The 26206-nt window shown below is 54.4% G+C and overlaps 1 protein-coding gene across 2 annotated transcripts in view; it reads left to right on the forward strand.

Moving 5' to 3' along the window:
- Window positions 1–1181: 1181 nt before the first annotated feature.
- ACOT11 (acyl-CoA thioesterase 11) overlaps window positions 1182–26206 on the forward strand; it is a 53435-nt gene continuing 28410 nt past the window's right edge. Inside the window, exon 1 of one of the 2 annotated variants that reach the window (XM_043575072.1) lies at window positions 1182–1470. Coding sequence is in view for 1 of the 2 variants with exons in the window: in XM_043575071.1 (XP_043431006.1) it covers window positions 7290–7322 (33 nt within the window). In the remaining variant the exon portion in view is untranslated. Of the gene's footprint in view, window positions 1471–7154; window positions 7323–26206 lie in introns of those variants that run through there. The other variant, XM_043575071.1, reaches the window with a different exon arrangement.

The raw sequence follows: 26206 nt of genomic DNA on the forward strand, positions 1-26206 counted from the left end.
AGTGTGGGAATTCTCCTTCCCTGTAAAGTCCCCTGTCCTTTATGTCTCTGGGTGTCCCCACATGTGTCTCAGTGCACTCAAAAAGCGATCTCATATGTTATTTGCTGTTGCTGACACCAGCTGAGCTGAGTCTCCTGCATTAATGTTGCTAGCGGAGCCAGAGATAGGCCCATGTCACTTGTCCGTGTGACCATGTCACATGTGCCAAGCCCCATGCGTGGGTTGCCCAGCAATCCAGCCATGCGACTCTTGCACCCTTAGGGGGCTCTGAGAACATGGCCAAAGCAAAGTAATTGAGAAAATGCCCCATCTTGTGTCATGGTCAGAGGTCCCCACAGGAGAGTTGCGTGGGCCCCAGGGGTGGCAGGATGATAGCTCTTTTTGTTACACGCTGTTCTTTTCTCCAGGGAGGGGCAGGGACGGGAGGAGTTCAAGTACCAGCCTCTGTGAGGTGTCCGCCATGATTGACTCTCCACCCCTCCCATCCTGGTGTGGAAGCCACTTCCATTGCCAGACTCCTCCTCCCAAGATCTGGTGTCTTTCAGGAACCACCACCATCCTCTGTCAGGTCCTGATGAGCGTGTATCGCAGACGTGAAAACCGATGGAGACTTTCCCAGGCAGCAACTTATGCCCATGACCATATCATATATTTCATGTCACATCATATTACACTCTATAACATTAACATATGCAGATGCACTCGGAGAGGGGGGAGGGGGGTCTCCACCTCCCCGGTTGGCAGGTCCACATTTTTCAGCTCTAGTCTGGTTGGAAGCACATGCCTTAAAATACTATGATTCTCTCTGAGCGGAGCGATCATGGATGGCATTCATTTTCTTTGTTCTTTTCTGAACTGTCCATTTAGATTTTTTTCTATCAATACTCATTAGGGCAAAACAGTGTGTCTGGCTCAGAGAAGCTGGGTCGCAGCACCCAGCTCAGTGTTTGGCACATAGTAGGTGCTCGGTAAAGGTGTGACCGAACAGCAGGTATTACGTTTCTGGACTCTGAGGGGCTGACTTAGCAAGAACAGGCAGCGGCTTTTGCGCCCTGGCGCCTGTCCTGCTCCACGTGGACACTGCCAGGTCCGGCGCCCACGTTTCCGCTTCTGCCCGGCGCCCCGGGACTGACGCCTGGCGGGGCGGGGTGTCTGGCGCCGGCTCGGTGCCCTGGCCCTCTGCGATCGCTGCTGCCGCTGCAGCCCGGGGCCGCCCCACCCCGTACCCGGGAGGGGAGGGGACCAGAGTCTTCGGGACCTCGCCCAGGCGCCCCCGCTCGCCCGTCTTTTACCCGCTGCTTCCTGTGCCTCCCGCAGCCTCTCCTAGCCTCCCCCATCAGGCTCCGCTTTGGGACCTCGCATGCCCCATTCTGAGCCTCTCCCCGCGGAGCTGCTTCCCCCGAAGTTCCCAGCAGGCTCCCCCCGCCTCCGCCCTGCAAGCAGTTGGGTCTAGAGGGTCCCACCACTTGGGTAAGACCCCCCCCCCCCCCCGCGCCCCTCCCCTGCCTCCCTGCCTGGGGAAAGACTGCACTCCCTAGGATCCCCCTGCTGCTGGCTTCTCCTCAGCCCCAGCACTCTCTCTAGGCAGATCTGCCTCTACCCCAGGACTGGGCTCCAGACAAGCCTTTTGGTGCCTGATACACTCTTGCTTGGGCAGGCTGAGGCATGAAGCGTCCTGGGATTTGAGCTGAGCTGGGCGGGCCTCTCACCAGGATGGGGGAGGCTGGCCCTGGGAAGGGCCTGTGGACTCACACTCCAGAGGGTGCAGCCGATGCTGACTCACTTAGATCTGGGGTGGGTGGGGGAGCCCTAGCTCTTGTTGTGAGTAACCTCCGGCACAAGGGTCCAGTGTGAGGCTGGCTGGGCCCAGGAGTTCGTTCTGGCCCCAGCAGATGGAGGTGCTGAGAGTGGGGCAGGAAGGGCGTGTTTGAGCCCACTGGTCAGGATGGAGTTTAGGATTGGCTGGACAGGCTCAGGACTCTGTTCGTGCATCCCTAATCTGGCCTCCATGGCTTGTTGGCAACCCCCCTCCCCGCCCCCCTCCCGCCCATCTCTACCACCTGTGTCTTCTCTCCTCTGCACTGTTGACCGGCTTCCCACTGCTTTCTTTGCCCAGTTTCTCCACAGAGGGCTGTAGTTCTGAGGGGCCCTGGCCTTGGAGGAATGTTGATGTCACCTCTACTTCCTGTATCACCGCCTCCTTGCTTTGTTCCTTCCTCCTGTCCCCCTTCTGTTTATCTCAAAACTTCCTTTATTCTGCCATGCCAAGCCGAAGGGGCCCCCAGAAGGAACTGGAGTCTTTAGACTGGCGAATAGGAGAGAATGACATTCCTGCACTCATCCATTCTTTCATCCATTCATTCATTCATTCATTTGATCATTCATGTACACGTGTGTTTATTCCCATTCATTCACTCACACATTCCCTTGTTCTTTCACATTCAATTATTCCTTCATTCTTGGGACACTTATACTGAGCATCTACTATGTTCGAGGCCCTGAGTGTTTGGTGGGGGCAGGATACTCTGACGAATCAACTCCATCCCTGATGTCAGCCGTTCAAGGTCAAGAAGGAGAAATTAGCACAAATCAGCCCAACTTAAGAGAAAAAGCAGTATGAGAGAGAGAGAAAGCGCTGTGACGTGTGTGCGTGTGTGTTTGTGTGTGTGGAGAGGGTACTGAGAAGGAGGCTGGAATTTTCACTTAGGAGGAGCTCAGAAGACTTCCTGGAGGTGATGCCATCTGAGCCAGGCTTGATGGGGGCCAGGGTTGGGATGTAGAGCTATCAGAGGGCATCAGGGAACAGCAGGAACAAAGGAAACCCCAGGTGTGTGAGGGGACAGTTGGGAGCTCTTTTCATGGCTTGAGACTATTAGAAGAAATAAGTCTGGATGGGGAGGCCAGGGCCCGGTAGAGGACAGGACATGTGCTCCCATCTCTCTGCCCTCTGTCAGGCCAGGAGAGCAGCCGCGTTCTGGGTGACCCAGAGCCACGATCATGGGGTACTAGCAAGATCCTTGTGGCTATTAGAGTTCTTTGATTGTTCAGCAGTCTTAGACGGAGTGAGCCCTTCAATCTTGGATGTAGGTAAGTGGAGTCTGGGGTAGTAGATGTGTGTTTGGAGCAGGAGAGAGCTCTAGGTTCTAGCCCATGGAGGGGTTCAGCTAGGGCAGTTCTGAAAGTGGGAGTTGGAGTGGATGATGTCAGAGGTCCCCAGAGAGTCTGTGGTCCTATCTGGAAAGGCAGAAGAGGGAATTCCTGGGAGTTTGTTTATGTATTCATTCATTCATTCCCTCCTTTGACCCTATACCACTTCCTGACTGACTTCCTCCCTCCCCCCCTTCCTTCCTTCCTCCTTCCTTCCTTCCTTCCTTCCTTCCTTCCTTCCTTCCTATCAGTACTAAACTCTTGTTCTGGACAGACCCTGTGCTGAGGACTCAGGTGACTCAGATCAACTCCCTGTCCGTGTGAGTTCCCAGTCTCATGGGAGAGACAGACCCGTGCCAGAAAGTGACAACCCAGTAACACTGTGGCATATAAATGGAGGTGACTCCACTGTGTTTTGTCACCGAGTGGGGTGGTACAGCTGAAGAATTAATGCAGACATTTGTCTTCTAGCCAGGAAGGCCCCATCTGTGGGGCCAGATGAAGGATGTCACGTGGGAAAAGAAGTGTTTGTGGCGGAAAATACTCAGGGTTCCTGGGGCTTGAAAAGCAGGCTTTCCCTAGACATGGGAGTCCCCAGAGGCTCACTTAAGGACCATGCCTTTGGGCCATGGGCACCGCAAGCTCATTCCACACCAGAAATGAGCCTGCAAGATTTGAGAACTTCTAGAGAAGTCCTTGGTCAGCATAAGCTGTAGGCAGTTGTGTGGAGTGGTGGTTACACTTGTGGGCTCTAGACTTAGATCAGAGTTCAGATCCTTAGGCTAACTCTTATCAAGTGCATGCCTTGGGACAAATGACGCTTTGCCTCCGGTTTTCCTCTGGAGGAGAATGATAATCATAGTACCTTCCTCCTAGGATGAGTCCTGAAGGTGGTAACCTCTATGACGTGCTTGCCCGGGGTGTGTGAGGAGAGCTATGACGATGGCAGTGATGATAAGAGTGATGTACAGTCAAGAGCTGTCCCACAATCTCTGGGTCTCATCCACCCCAGCTGGAAAATGGGAGGGCTGGCCCAGCTCACTGGCTCTCAAACTATAGTCCCTGGACCAGTAGCGTCAGTATCACTTGGGATCTTATTAGAAATGCAAATTCGAGGCGTCTGGGTGGCTCAGTTGGTCAAGCATCTGACTTCGGCTCAGGTCATGATCTCACTGTTCGTGAGTTCGAGCCCTGTGTCAGGCTCTGAGCTGACAGCGTGGAGCCTGGACCCTCTTCCAGTTCTGTGTCTCCCTCTCTCTGCCCCTCCCCTGCTTGTTCTCTCTCTCTCTCTCTCTCTCTCTCAAAAATAAACATTAAGCACAATAATAAAATAAAGAAATGCAAATTCTTGGGCTCTCCTGGAGCTTTACAGGAGATGTGGCCCAGCAATCTGAATTTTATTTAAAAAAATTTTTTTAATGTTTATTTATTTTAGAGAGAGAGTGCGCACTAGCGAATGAGCAGGGGAGGGGCAGAGAGAGAGGGAGACACAGAATCCGATGCAGGCTCCAGGGTCTGAGCTGTCAGCACAGAGCCCGACGTGGGGCTCGAACTCACTGACCATGAGATCACGACCTGAGCCCAAGTTGGACGCTTAACCAACTGAGCCACCCGGGCGCTCTGCAGTCGGAATTTTAAAAAGCCCTTCACACGATTCTACTGCAGGCTGAAGTTTGGGGACCACCGACCTCACTATCACTTAAGACCTCTCCTGTATCCACTTTTCCAGGACTGTGATTCATCTAGGCACGTGGCATGTTTCCTATGTTTAGGGCCCTGGTCTGGGGGCTGATGGGAGAGGGCACAGAGATGAGTAAGATATGGTGTCAGCCCTGAGGGGGCTCCCGAGTGAGTTGGGAAGGGGAGGCAGATCCCTATGGAAATATTCATTGAAGTAACGGACCCGACAGAACTGCCAGAGAGACACGAGTCAGTTCCATAATAAAGAGCAGAGAGGAGAGAGACCTTTCTCTTTCTCTGCAGAGAGCTCTGGTTCTCTGTTGCTTGTTCCTGACAGTATACTGATTCGACCTTGCTGGAGTGCCTCTCATAAGTCTTACTGAAGTCTCTTGTATTTTGTGCCTTGCTGTGGGGTGGGGTGGTCAGGGGTCAGGGGTGGTGATTCTAGACAACTTCTCGCAGACTTTGGGTAGCTCACTTTTCATCCCCGGCTTCAGTGTATCCCTCTGTAAGGTGGGGGTACCAGACTGAGTCCAGTGAGTCTGGGACATTATGGACTCCTGGGGAGGGGGCAGGCTGGGGATCAGAACCTCTCCGGGTTTCCATTCCCTCATCTGCACAGCGGGGCCCTGAATTGCCCTGGCCGCCTGCCTGGGTCCAGTGAGATGAGCTTTCCCTTCTCTGGGCTGTTTTTCTTATCAGTTGAGGGAGGTCTCATGATTCCTATCCTGTTCACTTCACGTGGCTTTTAGCATGTGGAACATGTTCTTCATTCTCAGAGCTTCTTGAAGCCCCAGCCCTGTTGCCTGGCATTCAAGGTCCTCCTCGACAGATTCCCAGCTTTTTTTTTTCCTGCAAGATGAGAATCCTTACTGCCTATTACTGCATCCTGTTCTGTTCCTGTTAGGCCTTCTATCTCATCTCTCTTCTCAGCCTATCCAAACCCATTCAGTCTTCAGGCCAGAGAGCACCACCTCCCCCAGGAAGCCTCCTAGATTGCCCCAGCCCTCCGTGCCCTCCTTGGACCATCTTGCTGTCTTTTAAGGTGTGACTTTAATTTCTCGCTTGGTGACACTGGACTGCTGGGTCTGTTATTTCAGGGGAAGCCTTGAGCTCACAGGGGTGGACATTAAAGCCCTTGAATCCTAGAGCAGGGAGGCCCAGAGACAGGAGGGAACTTGTTGACAGTCATACGGCACATTGGTGAGAGAACCAGGCCCAGAACCCAGGTGTCTTAGGCCCAGGGGCGGGGGCGGGGGGGGGGGGCGGTGGAGATATCATCAGGTGTGTGGGGAATGAGCTAGAGGCAGTGAAGGGCAGAGGCTTCAGATCCGGCTGACCTGTGTTCCAACGTGGCTTTGTACTCAATAGCCCTGCCACCTGGGGCGTGTCACCTACCCTCCCCAAGGCACCTTCCGGTGGGGTTGGAGTGAGGACCGGCACCAGGCCTGGCGCACAGTCGGTGCTTGGTTATTGTGAGGTGCTCATTATTACTCCCCATCCATCCGTCCACCCCAGCTCCTCTGCCTGGCTCTCGCGTACCTTCTTCTCTTAGCCACCGAGGACTTTATTTTATGGCCCCGTCGTGAAAAGTCCAATGTCAGCGTCAAGGCCTCCTCGTTAAGCCTCTTGCAGAAGTGAGAGGGAGAAGGGAAAAATCTGGGTGGTCTCTAAGTTGGTAGTGGCTACGGAGGGCCCCGGGGCGGGTGCCCAGGGCGGGGGCTGAAGCCTGTGAAGCTAATGAGGTGAGATTTAGCAGATGCCACTTTAAGAAAAGTCGCATCGCTCATTGTAAGGAAATGAGGCGGTGTGCCCTTTCCCTGGCCAGTAGCTGCACTGGGCTGCACTTGGGGGCAGCACTCCCAAGGGTGAAGAGTCCTAGCAGGTGGGGCTGGTGTCTCTCCGGGAGGCTGCTGGCAGTTCCCTGGCCTCCTGCCACCTTCCAGCCTGACCCCTTGTGGACAGATGGAAACCTGGTGACCATTTGGCCAGGCTAACTGGCTGGGGACGGGAAGGTGGGAACTCCGGCCCCCTAGGAAGGACCCTGGAGCCGAGAGACCCCCTGAGAAGGATGTCAGGGGCTGGAAGTGGGCTGGAAGCGACCAAGTCTGGCTGTGGCTGGAAGCGAAGTGCAAGTCCGGCTAGGTGCCCAGTGGGCGGGCACAGGGCCCCCTGACATGGCTGGGGCCCAGTTGGCAGCCTGTCTCCTTCCTCTCCACCAGGCGGGCACAGGAGCCTTGGGAGGGGGTGCTCTGGGAGGAGGGGGGCAGAGGGCAGTGTGAGGACGGGCAGGACTCAATGATAACAGCTGGGCTCAGGAGGGGCGGGAGCTCCGGAGGAGGAGCAGGAGGAGAGGCCGACAGGCTTCATTTGGAGCCAGAGCCTGGCTGTTGCTCAGGTTACCAGTGTCTCTCTCAGAGGGTGCGACCAACGGTGTGACCAGCTGGTGGGGTCTCGCCGCAATGATCCAGAATGTCGGAAATCACCTGCGAAGGGTATGGAGGGCGGTGGGCTGGGGGCTGATCGGAGGCAAAGGAGAGGGGGCTGGAGGTTGCGGGGGTGGGGGTGGTCCCGAGAGAAGATCGAAGTTTCCAGTTTAAGTCAGAAGTTCTATGGCTTCTCTCTCATTTTCCATGGACCACTTTCCAGCTCTCTTTGAAGGAGGAATGGCAGAACTCCTGGGCTGGTTTATTAGAAGCAACAATCCCCAAACCAGCCCCAGGGGCCGTTAGCTCCCCCGAGGGCTGGCTGTGTCTGCGCTGGACGCTGTCTGCGTCTGGAATTCTATTCTGGGGGTGGGTGTGGGTTTCTCCCAGCGGAGTCCTGTGCGTGTGTCTGCTGCACATCTGAGCTCCGTGGCTGTGTGTCGCACTGGAGTTCAGGGCTCGAAGGCCTTGACTCTGAGAGATGTTACAGGGCTGGGGAGGGGGTGTGTGAGTGGGCGAGGGTGTGGCAGGACCAAGCCCGGGATTCTCAGGGACGATAACCTCTTTCAGAGAGCAAGCTTAGGACCAGGCATGGGCTGTTGGAAAGGCGTTCCGCAAGGTGTCCTGGCAAGACCACGTTTCCCTGGAATGTCTTAACGGGGACTTTGGAGCTGAGATTAGATACTGAGGCATGGGACAGACCCAAGTGTTCATCACCGCCTGGCGGGATCCTTTGATCTGGTGAAATGACTGGCAGGGGTTGTGCTGAGCATAGAGTGGGTATCCTCTGAGGATGTTTTCAGGAATGCCTTTTGTGAAAGGGGCAGGGGTGAATACATCTCTTACTTATCCCCTCCCTCCGTCTGCATGACGGCTGCTCACCTCAGACCTTGGCACCCTCACCACCCAGGACGCCTTCTCCCTGCTTCCCCGATTCCACAGCCAGCCCCTCCAATCGTCCTCCACTGGAGGGATGCTTCTTTTTTTTTTTTTTTAATTTTTTTTTTCAATGTTTATTTATTTTTGGGACAGAGAGAGACAGAGCATGAACAGGGGAGGGGCAGAGAGAGAGGGAGACACAGAATCGGAAACAGGCTCCAGACTCTGAGCCATCAGCCCAGAGCCTGACGCGGGGCTCGAACTCACGGACCGCGAGATCGTGACCTGGCTGAAGTCGGACGCTTAACCGACTGCGCCACCCAGGCGCCCCACTGGAGGGATGCTTCTAACAGGGACACGTGATTATTCCCCACCTGCTCAGCCGGCTGCCTTCAGTACAACGTTCACATTCCTTACCTGCTACCAGAGGATCTTGGTACTCTGCTTCTGGCTGCCTCTCCCCCCTCATCCTTCCTTCCCCACCCCTGTGCATTCAGCGTGGTGGCCATACTGAACTGCTTGCCACTGCCTCAGTTGACCACGTTTGTTCTCCTCTCTGTGCTGTGGTCCGTACTGTGCTTTTTGCTCGGGTGGCCCCCAGCTTCTTTCTGCCCCCTGGAAAATTCCTTCCGGGCCCTCAGATCTCAGCTTAGATGCTGTCTCCTCTAGAAAGCCTTGCTAGATTTCTCAGGGCACAGGGAGCCTTTGTGTTAGTGCCCATCTCTCCCACCAGTCAGTGAGTTCCATGAGGCTGCTCTTGGTGTGCCCGGCGGAGGGCTGAGCACAGTCAGGGTCCCGGACAGTGCCTAACGAATGAATGGGCACAGGCAGCTTCTCAGTGAGGCCAAGGGTGGGATCTGAGAAGCAAGGTCCCATCTCCTGAGCACGGGGCAGAGAGCGTTTTCCAGGCGAGGCTATGTCTTGGGCGCTTCATGACTTTTTCCCCATTGATCCCCATCAATAACTGGGGAGAAGGCAGTGGAGAAGGGATGTATCATCATCACCATTTTACAGAGATAACAGTATCATAGTAGCAAATCTGTACATAGTGCTGGCCACACTGGGCACGATACCAAATGCTTTGTATATATTAATTCATTCCGTTTCCTGCGAGGTAGGTACAGGTATCATCCCCATATCCCAGATGAGGAAACTGAGGCTCAGAGGGGTTGAGGACTTGCCCAGGTTCAGGATCACACTGGCAGGAGGTGGCAGAGCTGGGATTTGAACTCAGGCATTCTGGCTCCAGAATCTGAGCTCTTAGGGAGCCCGAGGCTCAGCCCAGCAAAAGCCCAGAGTGAGATTCCAGCCCACACATTCCGAGTCTGAGCCCAGGCAGCCTTTTGCTTCCCCAATACTCTCCTGCCCGCTCTCCTGAGCCGGGGAGTGGAGGTAAGTATGGGGGTGGAATTGGGCTCATGAGGTGGCATGGGGGACCTCGTGCCGGCTGAGAACACTCAAGCCTTGATTGCCACCTGTGGACCATCTCCTGCACGCAGATCTGTCTCTTAGTTCCCTGGGAGATATAGGACGGTTTGGGATGATTTTCTGGGTTGTTACCAAAGCTGTTTTTAATGAAAAGCAAGCAAATCAAAAAACCCACTGGGGACAAAGAAAGCCAGGTTGACTGGGAACAGAAGGGAGGCCTCAGATAACCCGTAAGCTCTGCCTCACAGGCTTTGGGGGCCCTTGTCAGTATCCTGTGACACTACAGACACGGGCGTTTTGGAGTTCGGTGGTTCTGGCTCTTACCTGCCACTGGGTACCCAGCGGGCTCTCGAAACGCGTGGATGAATGAATGAACGAGGCAGTGAGTCTGCTGGCCAGCTTGGGGAGCAGGGTGTGAGGGAAGGAACGCTGCTTGCCTGTCGGTTGGTGCCGGGAAGGTCCTCCTGTCCTGTCTCAGTCCTTGCCTCCCTGAGTGGAGACCCTCTCCTTCCCCATCCGAGGTGTCAGACTGTACTGGGGACTGAGTCCCGCGCTCCTGGTCTGGCAGGGATCTGCTGGAGCCCTAGTGGGAAGCTGGGAACCTCTGCTCAGCCTGCGTTCTAGCCCGGTCAAGGTCACCTCCCGGGAAATTTATTTACTCTGGGGAAGGTGATGGGGCTGTTTATCCCAGCTCCCCCGAGGAGCCCTGCACCCTGGTAGTGTTGCCAACAGGGTGGTGGCAGATCAGAAAGAGCCACGGGTATCTGCGCACATGCTCGTGTGTCCACCAACCTACACGCTGCTCCCAAGCCCTGGCGGTGATCCCACTGCTTCACCTTGAACCTGAGGACAGCTGGAGGTTCTCTTCCCCGGCCCAGCCAGCCCCCCAGCCTCACTGAGGGTCTAGTTCAGGGTATGAGGAGGTTTTAGGCACAATGCTTGGCCACCCCTGGATTAGAATCCTTTCTTCACCCCATGGCTCCCCATCTCTGGTTGTTCTCTGAGGTTCCCAGCCTTGACATCCCGGGGTTCAGGACTTTGGTGAAGGGCTTGTGTACCGTCTTGAGGTTGGTCCTGACAGTGAAAGGCAGGGGCCTGTCTGCCTGGAGGACCCCGCTGTGTGGTGAGGAGGGGAGACCCGCAGGAATAAAATGATGTGCCTATCGTATGGTATGAGGGCAGAAGCTACCGGACGGATGAGTGACTATGAAAGCTCAGAAGGGCGCTGTTGCGCCCGGAAGGCTTCCTGGAAGAAGAGGCAAGACTCAGACACTTAGTCTGAGCCTGTTCAGGAGCCCCACGCGAACCCTGGTCTCAGCCACGGACAGACACCCTTAGTGGTTGTAGTCTGGAGGGCTCTTCTTCATCCTTCAACACCCAGCTCAGCCATCGTTTCCCCTTCCGGTCTGCGTCCTGCCTGCTCCCAGAATTAACGGCGTCTCCTCAGGATACTGTGCTGACTGCAGTTGTTGCCTCCACAGGGATTAGCACGTGGCCGGTACTGAGTACTCTGTGATGAACCCAGGCTGCTGTGTGGAGACACAGTGAGAAAGCGTCGAGTCGTCTGCCTGGGATTACACGGCTCTTAAGTGGCACTGCTGAGATTAAGCCCAGATTGTTGGAGAACTGGGAGCTGGGCAAGAGTAATGAGAGAGGTTCAGGGGAGGGCTCTCTGAGCTGGCGACAACGAGGCAGAAACCTAGCAGTTGAGGAGACGGCCAGAGGAAGAGCTGGAAGAGCATTCCGGGCAGAGGGAACAGCATTCAGTTAGTTGCAGGCTCCATGGTGTGAGGGGGCTCGGCGCATCTGAGCTACCGAGTGGAGGCCGGTGTGGCTTGGACAGGAGTGAGCGTGGAAGGGACCGAGGTAAGGGTGTGATGTGCTGCAGGCCGGGGGTCCGGCCCTTATAGGCAGGGTTTGGGGTTTGGAGTGCTGGCAGTCGTATCGTCCTGCCCGCTAGCCTGTGTGGTCCTTGGGGACGTGCTGGTCCCAGACTTAGTGCCAAGGTACATAGTCCCTGCACACTGTGCTCAGAGAAGCTCAGAGACCTAGGGAAACACATCATCATGGCTCCTCTCTGTCTGGCCAGCGCCATGAAGGTCCTAGCCACCTTCCCATCCACACCCTGACCGCCCACAATAGGAAGGTGGCGATAGGCCCGGCACGCTGGTACAGACAAGGCACGGAGAAGGGAGATGCTGTACCTGGGCCCGTACGGCTGGCGCGAGACTTGGCATCCCTACCTGCCGGGCCGAGACACCCCTCTTCCAGCCCCTCTCCTGGCCAGGGCGACATCTGGAAACTCTGTGCGTCCAGAAAGTGGCCTCACTGTCACACTCAGACCCACCCCATCGCAGCCGAGCTTCACGCACTGGCAAATGCAGATTTGGGGCTGATCACCTGCCTCCACCTCACACACACCAGGGTCTGGGGACCTGTGTCTGGTCCAGGCCGGGCCGAGTATCGCCAGCATGTCTGGACAGCTGCTCACGAGTCTGGAGAGCTCACTTTAGGGACACTGACTGTCTTCACCCTGTAGGCCTTCACTTCCTCATCCGTGAACCAGGTCTGTTCCTGTCGATCTTGCTAGATCGTTGGCAAGATTAAAGAGTTGGGAGGAGTTCGGAGCTTGGCACACAACCGGCCGTGGTAAACGTTGGTCCTTCTCTTTTCATCTCTACTGGACTTCAGTTCCCTTAGTGTTTCAAAGCCAGGGTCAGTTGGCTGGACGAGGTGGTACAAACTAACTCGTCGTTGGGTACCTGCCACGTGTCAGACACAGTTTAACGTCTCAGTAGCTCTGCTGGGCTAGTGGTATTCGTCTGGTGTGACATATAAGAAGACCAAGGCTCTAGCCCTGAGCCACTCGGAGCTAGTTAGAGAATTCAAAGTCTTGTCTGAGCCCAAGTTACAGCTGGGCAGGGGCCCGGGTGCCATGGCTGTTCTCCTTGCCCTGGGCCGACCTGGCCGAGCGGAGAAACTGACACCTCTGCCTCGTGCCTGCCCTGTCCTGTGTCTCCAGGGACAGATGGTGCTGTCGGCTGGGTGCTCTGCCAGCTCCCCTGGCCGCAGACCTGCGAGCTCCTGCCATTCTCCAGGAGCAGGCTCCTTGTGTGCGGGAGGTGGCATCAGGGCAGTGATGGAAAGGACCAGAGCCTGGCACTTTGGGGACACTGGGATGAGTCAGACTGGACCTGTCCTTAGGTGCCCGCAGGCCGATGGGGAGACAGAGGGAGGGACACACCACTGATGACAGCAGAGCGTGGCCAGGCTGTGACAGAGGGAAGCCCAGAGGTGGCCCTTTACCAGCCGAGTGGGGGCAGGGCAGGCTCCCTGGGGGAAGTGATGGGTTAGCATGGCCTTGGGGGCCTTTTCAGGTCAGGAAGCCCGGTCCAGGCAGAGGCATCCGTGCGTGAGATGTGGGAAAGAACTTGTTCCATTAGCAATGGTGGGAGAATTTGGCAGTGAGCCCTTGAGGAGTCTCTCTCTGGCCCCCTTGCCCATGTGATACGTATATCCTGCCTGGGGGCTCCTTCAGTAATAATAATTTGCCCTCAGCACATCAGACATTAATTAATTAATGTCAGTAGACATGAAGCATGAAGCATCTCTTTTGGAGAGGTGGCTTTGGTGGTTAAAAAAAAAAGCAAAAGCCCAGCTCCAGCACCGAGGGCAGAGTGCCCTTAGGCAAGTCCTTCAGACAGCCCGGGTCTCGGTTTCCTTTCTTATACAAGAGGGATAATCGTCCCTCACAGAGTTTTGGCGAGGGTTACACGGTGGTATGGATACAAAGCCATTGTATAATGTATATAAAGGCCTAGAACATGGCAGGTACTCAAAAAATTATCGTTGGGGAGGGTGGGGGAGAAGGGGAGATGTTGGTCAAAAGGCCCACACTTTTAGTTATAAGAAGAGTAAGTTCTGGAGACCTCGTGCAACGGCACGGGGACTACCGTTAACCATGTATCACAGACTTGAAATCTGCCGAGAGAGTAAATCTCAAGCGTCCTTATCCGCAAGGGTGACTGTGAGGTGACATGTGTTAGCTTGATTGTGGTCCTCGTTTCACGGTGGGTACGTGTATCACAGCATCACGTTGTGGGATCTAAATATATACAATTTGTATTTGTCCATCACTGGGACACCAGGGAGCCATGGGACCTGGCCCCGAGTTCAAGGAGTCTCTTATCTTCTCCTGGGTGCACCCACTTCATAGACTGGGAAGCGCCGTGCATGCCTTGTCCTGTCTGGCTGTTCAGAAGCCCAGCGGGTCGGCCGCTGGCCGCAGCAGCTTCTCTGCTGTGGCCCCGAGAGGCCCATCCCTCCTGAGGGATGGGCCTCGAGCTGCCCGGGGTGGGGGTGGGGGGAGCGGTGGTGACGCTGAACCCCGGGCCTCTCCACTCCTTTTGGTGACCTCTAGAACAGGCTGCGATCTGCCCCCGGGGTGTGGCCCTGCCAGGTGTGTCCCATTCCCAAGCCCAGGAAGTAGTCAGAGGTCAGGAAGGGAGCGGCCCTTAGGCCTTCCTAAAGCAGCCTCAGGCTTCCAGCACTCTCCAGGGCTGAGCTGAACCAGGTGGGTCTCCATTTCCGTTTGGTCCCTTAGGGAGGGTATGGAGAGACCCAGCTCCTGTCCTTCTCTGGGGATACTACCCGCTGTGAACTGTGGGTGTGTGGGGGCAGGGACAGATAAGTGGTCTGGAGTCCCAAGACTCTGGCTGGTTCTGGGCTAGAGGCTAGCGGCTACTTCTTTCTTAGCGTTCATTTCCACGTCTGTAACTTGGGACTGTGGGGTAGTCGTGGTCCCGGTCACTTGAGGCTGCTTTGTGCCAAGCAGGTTAGCACCATGCTGGCCTTGACACAGAGGAGCCGAGTTTTAAGATTGAGGCTTTGGGGGCGGTGGGGGGCGTGGGGGAGGGGGGCTGGAGAGAGGAAGGGGCCCAAAGACTAAGTGAGTTTGGGGCAAAGAAAGGGGCAAGCCCAGCATTGCTCCCAGCACCCCCACTCCGCACCCCAGGGCCTCCTGGGACTCTGAGTTTACCTGATCCCCACCCATCTTGCTTAAGACTAAGAGAAGGTGTGTTTCATTGTGCAAACTGATTCTCAGCAAGGCAAACAGGAGACTGAGAGGGACTTCTGAGCCCGCTACGCCTTCTGGATGGGCCACTGTGAGGGTGATGATGGTGGTTGGGGTGCTGAGGTCCCTACAGCTCAGGGAGACGGACTGGTCAGAGACCACCCCACCTTCAGCTCTTTCTCCGTATCACCCAAAAGGCAATCCATGGAATTTCTCCAAAGTGCCAGGCTTTGTCTCGGAAGTCCCACGGGCTGTGTGAGGTAATCTGCCTCCAGGGCTGGCCACGCCCCCTGCGGCACCCCTGCTGGGCTCTGGAGTCACAAGAACCCAAGCCACTCTCCCCTCTGCCTTTAAAAATTTTTTAAATGAAATGAAGTTACGTTTATTTAAGATATTAACGTTTGGTATCTTAAATGTTTATTTATTTTTTTTGAGAGAGAGAAAGAGAGTGAGCGGGGGAGGGGCAGAGAGCGAAAGAGAGAATCCCAAGCAGGCTCTGTACTGTCAATGCCAGTGTGGGGCTCGAACCCACAAACAGTCAGATCATGACCTAAGCTGAAACCAAGAGTCAGATGCTCAACCGGCTGAGCCACCCAGGTGCCCCTATTTTTTTATTTTATTGACAGCCCGCCAGTGGGAGGGAGGGGCAGAGAGAGAGAGAGAGAGAGAGAGAGAGAGCATCTTAAGCAGCCTCCACACTCAGTGCAGACAGAGTCTGATTCGGGGCTCCATCTCATGACCCTGGGATTATGACCTGAGCTGAAATCAAGAGTTGCTCAGTCAGTTAAGTATCTGACTCTTGGTTTTGGCTCAGGTCATGATCTCATGTTCATGAGTTTGAGCCCTGAGTTGGGCTCTGAGCTGGCAGCGTGAGCCTACTCGGGATTATCCCTCTCTCTCTCTCTCTCTCTCTCTCTGCCCTTCCCCTGCTTGTTCTCTCTCTCTCTCAAAATAAATAAATAAACTTAAAAAAAAAAAGAGTTGGATGCTCAACGGACCAAGCCACCCAGGTGCCCCTCCCCTCTGCCTTAAAAAAAATTTTTTTTAATGTTTACTTATTTGAGAGAGAGAGAGTGAGTGAGAGAGAGAGAGAGAGAGAGCAGGGAGGGACAGATAGAGACTTGCATGTTCTACCCGCAGAGCCAGCCAGGTTCCTCTCCCCTCTGCCTTTTACTGGCCATGTGTCCTTGGGTGGATCTTTCCATATTCCCCGAGTTTCCTTTTCCTCAACTATGAATGAGGACTCCTGCTTCAGAGCGGAGTGGAGATTCAAGGACCCACAAGGACTAGGCCTGGCACACAGTAGGGACACAATAGATGGCAGCCATAGATTTCTAAAATGGGATCTTCAAGCTCCTGAGAGGGCAATTCTTGGACAGCCTGTCTGTTAGCAGCTCATTGGCTCAGAGAAATCCCTCTCCTCCTGGCTGTGTCCCATCAGCATCCAGATGAGACCCCAGTACCTCCTAGCCTCTAAGCCAAACAAGATCCCTCCCCTCTACCCATGTCCCTCCCCTTCCAACTACTTTCTGGTTTCTTTGCTCCCCTGTCCTAGAAAAACCTCTGCAAGAGTTTTCTGTGGTCCCTGTTTCCACTTCTCTACCTCTCATCCTGTCCCTAGTCCGTGACTCCTGTCCTCGCCCTTCCTCTGCCCCCTTATAGCTTCTCTGCTCACCTGCTGGGACAGCTCAGCACCCCGCACCAAGAGGCACCCCCCCTGGAGACCCACCCTCTCCTGGTGTCTTTGCAGCTCACCCAGGGTCCCTGTGGTCCCCTCTGCACGCTGCTCCCTCCCACCGACTTCTAAATAGCTCTGTCCTTGCTCTCTCCTTGGATGATGTCTGTCCTACTTACTGTGGCTGTGTGGCAAACTACCCCCACACCTAGTGGCTTCAAACGAGACCCGTTTTATTGCATCTTGAGATTTTGTGGGTCAGGAATTTGGGCAGGGCTTGGCTGGGTGTTGGTGGAGGTTACTTGGTGGTATTCAGCTGGTGGATGGGCTGGCCTTGGGAATCCAAGATGGCAGCACTGGTATCTGGTCCCGGGGTAGGAATGGCCAGAGGACTGGGCCTCGCTGAGACTGGCCACCCTGCTGTTCCTCTGGCAACCAAGCTTGTCCCTGTTCTTCCTTGGGATCTTTGCACCCTCTGTTCCCCTGCTTGGAACGCTGTGCCTCCAGAGCCTTGCATGATCGCTCCGGCTCGTCATTCATTCGGATCTGGGCCACGAAGCCTCCTTGAGTACCTAGCTCAAATTGGATCTCCTCATCCACCCCTTTCTGTCTTCATCTCATCCATTGTTTCTTTTAGTACTTTTTAGTCTCTAAAATGATCATGTTCCTTTGCTTGTTTATTGTCTTTCCGCTAGAGAACATGTTTAATGTTGTATTCCCAGCATCTTGAAGGGATGAATGGGAGTTTTAAAAAAGATTGACGTTGATCCGCAGCCAGAATTGGCCTCTTTCTAACCTTGTGCACCCCTGTTTGGTCGTGTGTGTGTGTGTGTGTGTGTGTGTGTGTGTGTGCGTGTGTGTGTTTAGATTTTATTTTTTAAGTAATCTCTATACCCAATGTGGGGCTCAAAGTCATGACTCCAAGATCAAGAGTCACATGCTCTACCAGCTGAGCCAGCTGGGTGTCCCTGGTCTTAGTTTTGTATTTTACTGAGACCCTCCTATCTTCTGACCTGGCCAGCCCTCAGATTTGTAGCCTGAAGCCCGTCAGCCGGCCACATGTAATACAGCCTCCTTGCTGTCCCTCTCCTGCCTGGTTGTCCTCCCATGCCACCCCTCCCCTGGACTCCCCCTCCCAGGGCTGGGTCTCACTCCGCTGGAGGCTGCCTCCTTCCTGTCACAGACTCCCCTGCCCTAAACACATCCCCACCCCCCGCCGTCACCACAGCAGAGGCCTTCAGCAGCAATTGTCACTGTTGTAGACGGATGAAATCGTGAGGACACGGCCATCAAGCTAGAGCCACCCCAGCAGCCACATAAAGAGCGACAGAAAAACTTAAATGCAGGCAGATACCACGGATCTCGTTCATTTCATCTGCTTGGTTTTATGTTTATATGTTACAGCCTTTTAGGTGGCCATCTGTGACTGGGTTTGTCTTCGTTACAGCCGTTTGGTCAAATGTTGAACGGACCAGGCAAATGTGACACTCCATTGGAGATACCTCCAGGTTTAATTTAACACATTTCCACATTTTTATTGAGCATTTACAATGTTCTGGGTCTGTGCAAACGCAAAATGCACAGAATGTGTCTATTCCTGTGGCTCGAAGTAAATGGCTTAAGGTTATCCAGGGAGACTGAGGAGGGGCCAGGGTTCTAACAGCTTCTGTCCACTGGACCTTGCTCCGGCCCTCCCGCTAGCCCCTTGTTTGTTTCCTTCTCTCTGTCCTGCTCATTGTTTCCTCAACAAACCTTTCTCGAATTCCTCTGAGACAGTGTAGGGCATGTGGGGACAGGTATGAGAAGGCCATCTTGCAGCTGGAGAACTTGGGGCTGAGGGAAGGTTCTGGAGTGTGGTGAGTGCCTGGAGAGAACCATTGGTGCACCTGTTCAGCACAGCAGCCTCTGCCAGAGTCCAGGCCCAGCTCTGGGTCTCTACCCCTTCAGCCTGGCGACTCGGGGCCTTAGAAGCAGCCCCTTGAGGTTGGTGTTCCTTTGCTAGGCCTGTTCTGAGGCCTGGTTCATGCCTTGCCGGTGTAAGGAACGCGTCCATAGATAACGTCAGCCTCTCACTCAGGCCACTCACTCTGCTTAGGGATGGTTTCTTGAACACTGTAGGGAAGAAAACGTTGGTGTGCTGTGTGAAAGGTAGGCCTGGGGCAGGCAGGAGAACTGGGGAGCACTGGGGGGCCTCCTGCTGAGGGTGGGGGAAGGGGCCCCACCTGCTGGGGAGGACAGGACCCCATCCCTTGCACGAGGGGCCCGCAGGGGCTGGAGAAGGAGCTGGGGCCTCAGAGGGGCCTTGGGCTGCCAGCTTCCTGGGCTGGGAAGTCCCAGCCCGGGGCCAGAATACCTCCAGCAGGGCTGAGAGCAGCTGAGGCCTGAGGAATGTGTGCAGCAGGGGAGTTGGGAGGGGGCGCCTTCCTGCCTCTTTACTTCTCCCTCTGCTGAGTGCCTCTATCTGTCTCCTTGCTTCTCCTTGCTGCTCTCTTCCCTCCCAGCCTCTGTGCTGTGACCCCGTGGTTTCCTATTCTCTCTCTCTCTCTCTTACCACCTTTTCCTCCTTCTCTCTCTTTAATCTCTCTTCTCCCCACTTCTCCCTTCTGGCTCTTTCTCCCTCTCCCCTTTGCCATCCTGGAGGGGCTTGGGGTCAGGTGAAAGGGCTTGCTCGCAGGATCTTGGGTGCCTGTTGCCATGGTGACCAGAGGCAGGTCTGGTGGCAGTTTTGGCTCTCTGTCAGGGAGCACAGGCAGGGCTGTGATGAGGGGAGAGGCTGGGCTTTCTCTCATAGTCCCCACAGAGCCCACCTCACTGCCACGGGCTCCAGCATGGGGGTGTTGCCCGTGAATGTGGGCTCCTGGCTGGCTACTATCAGACTCGTCTCCCCCGAAGGGCCACACAGTGGGGCCGGTCGCGCTGGGGGTCAGATTGCCTGTGTTCAGATCCCTCCTACCTCTTTCCAGGGTTTACTGGAGGTAGGCGGAAGGGGGTAGCAAACAGCCCCAAGGCGGGGAGCGTCAGGGAAGCAGCAGTGAGTGGTGTGGGGGGCACAGAAGAGCTCCGACAGGCAGGCCCACTCCTCAGTGGAAGGGTGTATGTCAGAAAGGAGTGAGCCCCCCGTCTCTGCGAGTGAGCAAGCTCATGCTGGACCCCCACCGAGACGTGCGGTAGCTGAGACTCTTGGACCCGAGAGAGGTAGTCGAGCCGACACCAAGTGTCCTGAGATCTGAGGATTCACAGAGTACAGTGTTCAGCTCTGAGAGCTTGCGGGTTCCTCACCGGTGGTGGCCACCTCCCTCCCTCACAGGCTGCTGGGCCTTGAGCATCTGTGGGACAAGTGCCTTGACCCCAGACAGGGCAGGGGGAATGGGTAGTGATTACCATCGCTGTTGCCTACAGTGAGGGGAGGAGAGCACGCGCGCGCGTGCGTGTGTGTGTGTGTGTGTGTGTGTCCGTCCTGGAAGGGCCCTCGACTGTGGCACAAACGTGCGGGATGCAGCAGTAAGACGAGAGTGGCCGAGCAGCCTCGGCCTTTGAGTCAAACAGACTTGAGTTCCAGCCCCAACTCTGCCCTCACCGAGCCTCTATTTTCCCATCTGCAAGATGGAGAGAGCAACAGTGGATAACAGAGCTGTGTGTGATGATGAAATGAGATGGTGCATACAGCACAGTACCTGGCATATGGTAAATATTTAAAGAAGGTGGGAGAGGCTCCTGGGTGGCTCAGTCAGTTGAGCATTGGTTTTCGGCTCAGGCAGTGATCTCCTGGTTTGTGGGTTCGAGCCCCGCGTCGGGCTCCGTGCTGATAGCTCGGAGCCTGGAGTCTGCTTTGGATTCTGTGTCTCCCTCTCTCTCTGCCCCTCCCTGCTTGTGCTCTCTCTGTCTCTCAAAAATAAATAAAAATTGAAAGAAATTCTAAAAAAAGACGGTGGGGGGGGGTGACTGCTCTCAGTCTCCTCTGCAATTTTATAAATGAGGAAGGTGGGGCCAGAGAAATGAAAAACTGTGCTCCCAGGCCATGGGTCCTTCGACAGGGGGCACACTGCCAGGGCAGGGCCCAGACAGTATAGAGGGGTGGGCGTGAGGGTGCTTGCAGGGGGGCCACACGCAGCCAGTCCCTCGTCCTCCAGCTTCCACACAAGCTCCCTCAGTGTATCCCCTTGTTCCCTGCGACTTGCCATCTAGACCTTGGCTCCGGGAGGATGGGGCCCACTCTGGCAGGCCCCCCTCCGACTCACAAGAAGCGAACCACCACCATTTACCAAGCACCTGCCATCTGCTCCCTCCTTTCCACCTCAGGACAGGCTGCAAAGTACTCCTTTACAGAGAGGGAGGGGTGCGTGGGGGTGCCTTGCCCTTGAACCGGAAGGAGGGGAAGCAAGTTGCCTGGGGCCCCTGTGCTTCTGAGGGCAGGTCTGGGATTCACGTGTAGTCTGCCCACCTCCGGAACCCACTGTCCCACGCTGTCTCTGCTCCCCATGGTTCCGTTTCCCCAAAGTGAGAAACCAAGGCCGCTGACAGCCAACTGCCCCCTCACATGTGCACAGCACTTCACAGTTAGCCGGGTGCCTTTGGTTTGGGGACCTCCCTTAATTCTCACACTACTCTTGGATGCAGATGGGGTGGGGGTATTTGGTTTTTTTCTTCCCCCCAAGGAGGAAACAATTTCTCAGTAGCTTACCCAAGGTCTGCCTGACTCTGAAGGCCTTTGGACAGAGAGCCGCCCATGCCTGTTTCCCCGTCCACACAAGCAAGCAGTTTGTAATCCATCTCCAAAGCCCTTCTCACCCTCACAGTGGACGAAGGGGCTGTGGTATAGATGGAGGCTAGAGGCCAGCACTCTGTGCTTCAGAGCTGGGGGACCTTGGACAGGACTTGGGACTTCTCCAGGCTCGGGTCCCCTGTGTACCTTCCCAGGGACAATGCCTCAAATATGAGGTATGAATGGGAAAGCATTCAGAAAATGCCCTCCTCACCCGTCTGGCCCCTGGCAGGCTTCTCAGTGGGACAGGGGGAGTTTTCAAGATGACCTGGCTGAGGGTAGGTGTCAGATTTCAGACAAGGTTATTTTTACCCTTGGGGGTGGAGGGAAGCAGGTGGTGTTTAGGCTCTCTGTTCTAGAATGGGGTGAGGGTGCAGGAGTGGGAGTGGGGTCTCTAGTGGGGAACCTCACCTGACCTCATGGCCGGCATTCTCCCTGGGGTGAGTGTCTACATGGGGTGACACTAGTGGAGGTTGGGGACCCACTGAACAAACTCATTCACTTGGTCCACAGTGAGCCAGGTGCTGTGCTGGGCCCTGTGGACTCCAGGAGGAGAAAGACAGGGCTCCTGCCTGGTCTAGGACACCCAAATACTCCCACGGTGCACTGAATGTTGTTGGAGTGGAGAGTATTAGAGAGGGGAGGTACGTGGTGCCAGGATCATGAGAGTGGGGAAGAGGTGATGGACACGGGGGGTGAGTAGGTTTTGCAGAGGTGAAGAGCACTCTAGAGAGAGGGACCGGCATAAGCAAAGGCCCTGTGGTGGGAGGTGTGGCAAGCCCCTCTGCGGGGCCTCATGGGCCTTGGTAAGGAGTTCTTCCTGTATGCCAAACCCTTCATGGTTGAAAAGAGTCTTGGAGACTATCTAGTTAATGTCCCACCTGACAGATGAGCAAACTGAGACCTAGACAGCTAATCATGAAACCTAACATTTTTACCATGCTAAACACTCTTGCTTCCAGTATCTTTTTTAAAAAATGCATTTGACATTTTATATTTAATTTAAGTTAAATTAGCAGACTTCCCTATTATTTGTCTAAAATGGTTACTCTTAAGAGTTAAAAAATAATATTAATTTATCAAGGTGAAATACACATAACGTAATTAACCATTTTCTTTTTTTTTTTTTTTAATGTTTTATTTTTAAGATAGGGAGAGACAGAGCATGAACAGGGGAGGGTCAGAGAGAGGGAGACACAGAATCTGAAACAGGTTCCAGGTTTTGAGCTGTTAGCAAAGAGTCTGACGCGGGGCTCGAACTCACGGGCCATGAGATCATGACCTGAGCCGAAGTTGGCCACTTAACCGACTGAGCCACCCAGGCACCCCAACCATTTTCAAGTACAGTGCAGTGGAACTTAGTATACCCACTACCTCTATCTAGTTCCAACCTTTCCATCACTTCAAAGTGAAGCCCTTAACTTTTAAGAAGTTTCTCCCTTTCCTTCTGGGGACAGGAGTACCCTGGTGACCACCAATCTGCTTTCTGTCTCCATGGGCTTATCTGTACTGGGGACTTCATATAAATGGAACCATTCACTGTGTGACTTTTTGCATCTGGCTTGTTTCACTTAGCATGAGGCTTTGAAATTCATCCACGTTTTATGTATCGATCATTCCTTATGTATCGATCACAGCTGACTAATGCTGTGTTATATGGATATACCACAATTTGTCTATCCATTTATCCATTGACGGACATTTGGATGCTTTCCACCTCTTGGCTGTTATGAATAGTGCTGCTATGAACATGTGTGTATGTGTATTTGTTTGAGGCCTTGTTTTCAGTGCCGTTGGGTATATACCTCGGAATGGAATGGCAAAGTTATGTGGTGTTTCTATGCTCAGCTTTTTGAGGACCTGCCAAACCGTTTTCTATGGTGGGTCAAACATTTTATATTCCCCCCAGCAGTGGGCAGGGGTTCTGTTTTCTCCACATCCTTGCCAACACTTGTTACTGTCCATGATTTTGGTTATAGCCATTCTAGTGGGCTCACTGTCTTATAATCCTCACTATAACTTCAGGTTCTTTTATTATCCCCATTAGGCAGATGAGGAAACTGACACGTGGAGAGGTAAAATAATCACCCAAGGTCTTCTGGGGATGAGGAACTGATAAAAGTTCCACTGATGTTCAGTTTTGTCCCATGTCCCATGAAGCTCTACTTCTGGAAGGATGGGGCTACCCTGAGGAAAGCTTGTCCTTAGCTCAGAGTTTCAATTGTACCCCATACCCCACCTCCCTTCCTCATCAGAGTGGGGGTGTAGGGCAGGATTAGAAGGTTGGTGGCCCTCCCATCCCCCTCTTTCATGCTGGGAGAGCATAAGAGCTGGCTGTCAGAAGAAGGGGGAAGCCCAGTGCCTGATGAGCCTGTGCCAGACTCTGGGCTCTGGATGGAGACTCAGGGTCCTGGCCTCTACTCTTTTTGGTCACTGACTGGTTGCATGTTTGGAGTCATTTGCTTCCTCTCGCTGAGTGTCAGACTGGAAGAATCTCTTCCATCTTCCCCGTCTCCCAGGCCCTTGAAAATCTGTAGAATTCTGTAGAGATGTAAGTGGACTTCGGCTGGCTCAGAAACAAGGTATCTGAGTTTGCTCATCAGTAAAATGGGTAGCACAACAATGCCTCACGGGGCAGATGTAACAATTACTGAGATAACACATATGAAATTTCTCAGCATAGAACATGATGCACAGCAGGTGTTCAGTAAATGTTAAGCAAGGGGCTGGTATAGGAGACGCTTAATGCAAAATGTTGGTCTCATGTTCTACCTTTCCCACCCCATAATCGCGAAAAAATGTCAAGTGCCAACACAGCCTGTGGCCAGAGGCAGAATGAGGATGTTTGTAGAGGGCACTGGGGACCATTGTTTTATCCTATAGAATGAAGATATGATCTCACGTTATATGACAATCAGAAGCCGACGGGACAGCCCCCTGGTGTCCTCCTCCCGGCCCTGAAGCTGGTTTCGTGGATGGGAGCTCTCTGCTTTTAACTCTATGAGTTTGGTACCCACTGCTACCCCTTTTCGCCTTTTTATGTCTGCCGGGGAATCTCAAGGTGAAATGCAATTCTCTCTGGCGGCATCTTTGTGCAGCTGGATTTCTAACATAATCCTCTCTTCCCTTATTTGGTTCCGTAGCTTTGTTTGCATTTCAGCTCTGGGTGCCTGTGGGGTCTGTGTGCTGTGCATGTGCAGGCTGCCTCAGAGCCTTTTTTGGGAGGAAGATGGGGGAATAGGCCCGAGGCGGAATTTAGGATGTTGACAAATGTTGCCGCTTTGCTAGTGGGAAACCTCCAGGAGGCCACCCTGTTTCTCTGGGAGGCTGGATTCCCGCTTTGTGCAGACAGGGCGTCTAGTTTGGATGGCTTCCTCACACTGCTCGGAGTGGCCTGGCTCAGACAATCAGGCCTTTCATGAGGCCTGGCCGGTGGCTCCTAGGGTGGGCCAAAGGCTGCTTCTCCCTGCCCCCCTGGGGCCTGCCTTCTGGTCCCCACCCCCTCAGGAAGTGGAGAGGGAGGAACATGGGCTTTGCAGTCTCCTACACAGGCCTGAATGTCTGTTCCGCTGTCACTGGCTTTTTGAATTCTCACCAAACCTCTCAAAGGGGCTAACAACCCCTCACAGGGTTGCCCTGATGTTCTGGTGAACTCAGACGAGAAAGTACTAGGTAAACAGTCAGTGTGAACTATGTTTGGGTCTCTCCCAGCTCTGTTTCTGTGGAAAGCCCCAACTCAGCTTTATAATGCTAACAGTAAGTGCTCAATAAATGTTGGTCATAACGGGGGCGGGGGTGGGGGTGGGGGTGTGGTAGGAGCCTTAAACACTTAATCTCGTTTCATTTCATCCCCACAATGACATACGTACCAATGAAGTGCATGTTATAATCCCATTCTTCCAGCCGAGGAAACTGAGGCCCACGGAGGTTGGGCAGCTTGCCCAAGGTCACATGAGTTAGTTGTGGAATCAGACTTGAACTCAGGCCAGACGGACCCCGGTGGCCTGTGTACAGTCTCGTGTCATGGTGGGTCGGTTGAGAGGTCACACAAGCCTGCTCTTCCCTGCCAGGATAGGTGGGTCTCCTCTGCTCTAGGCCTGTTCCGGATGGTTCCTGAAGGCACTAAGATCTCCCTCACTGGTCTTGTTTCCTGCCTCATCACTGTAAGTCACAACCCTCTCTGGGAGTTTTTCCCCGGTTTCCAGAGACTCCTTGGCCCCTCTCCCTCTGACTCCACCCACTGAGCCACTGTTGTTCTGTTCCCCCTTCGTGTCCTTTCTGCCCCTTAAACCATCCTGTCTTCACATCTCAGCTCTGGGACCGCCCTGTCACCAGGGTTTTCCTTCCTTTTCCTCTTCTGTAGGTTTTATTCGGCACCTGCTCTGTGGTAGGACTGAGTCTGTCCCTGTCCCAAGGGAATGCCTATCTGATGAGGGGGGTGGCTGTCAAAACAGTGACTACACAGTTTGGTTGGGGCTGTGATGGAGACAGACGAGGCTGTGGGGCCAGGGAGGCCCCAGCTTTCTTTGCGGAAGAGGTGGTGGGGGCTTGAAGAGGGAGGAGGAAGAGCTTACCTGGCACACAGGGCAGATAAAGGGATCCTAGGCAGAAGCAGCACCCACATGGTGGGGAAAGGAACTGGGTAAGAGTGGTGCTCTGAGGAATGGCATGTGGTCTAGACCTTGGGAGAGCAGCTGCTGGGGCCCTGGCAGGAGCTTTATCCTGAGAGCAGTAGGGAGCCATTGAGGAGTCTTGAGCAGGGGAGGTGTCTGGTCTGGCTTGCTCTTCAGAGAGGTCTGTGTGGTCCTAAGGGACAGAATGAAGTCCCACAGTATGTGGGGGATGGGGGGGGGGTGCATGGGTGGGTGGGGCTGTAAAGGCCAGACCTAGTGGTCCTGCAAGACAGGGTACAGAAAATTATGGTTGTCGTGTTGGTGGATTTGCTGTTTGGGGAGATCCTGCTGGTGCTTGTGGAAGCTAGAAGGAGGTGGAGAGACTGGAGGCCTGGGGACAGGCTGTGGAGACAGTCTAGTGAGCGGGCAGTGCCTAGCCAGGGCCTGAGCTGTCAGGGCAGAGGGGGGAGCCTGAGAGTTTAGGGAAGGCAGGTCACTGGGACTTGGTACTTAGGAGAGAGA

This window comes from Prionailurus bengalensis, chromosome C1 (genome assembly GCF_016509475.1).
Source record: "Prionailurus bengalensis isolate Pbe53 chromosome C1, Fcat_Pben_1.1_paternal_pri, whole genome shotgun sequence".
NCBI classification, from domain to species: domain Eukaryota; kingdom Metazoa; phylum Chordata; class Mammalia; order Carnivora; family Felidae; genus Prionailurus; species Prionailurus bengalensis.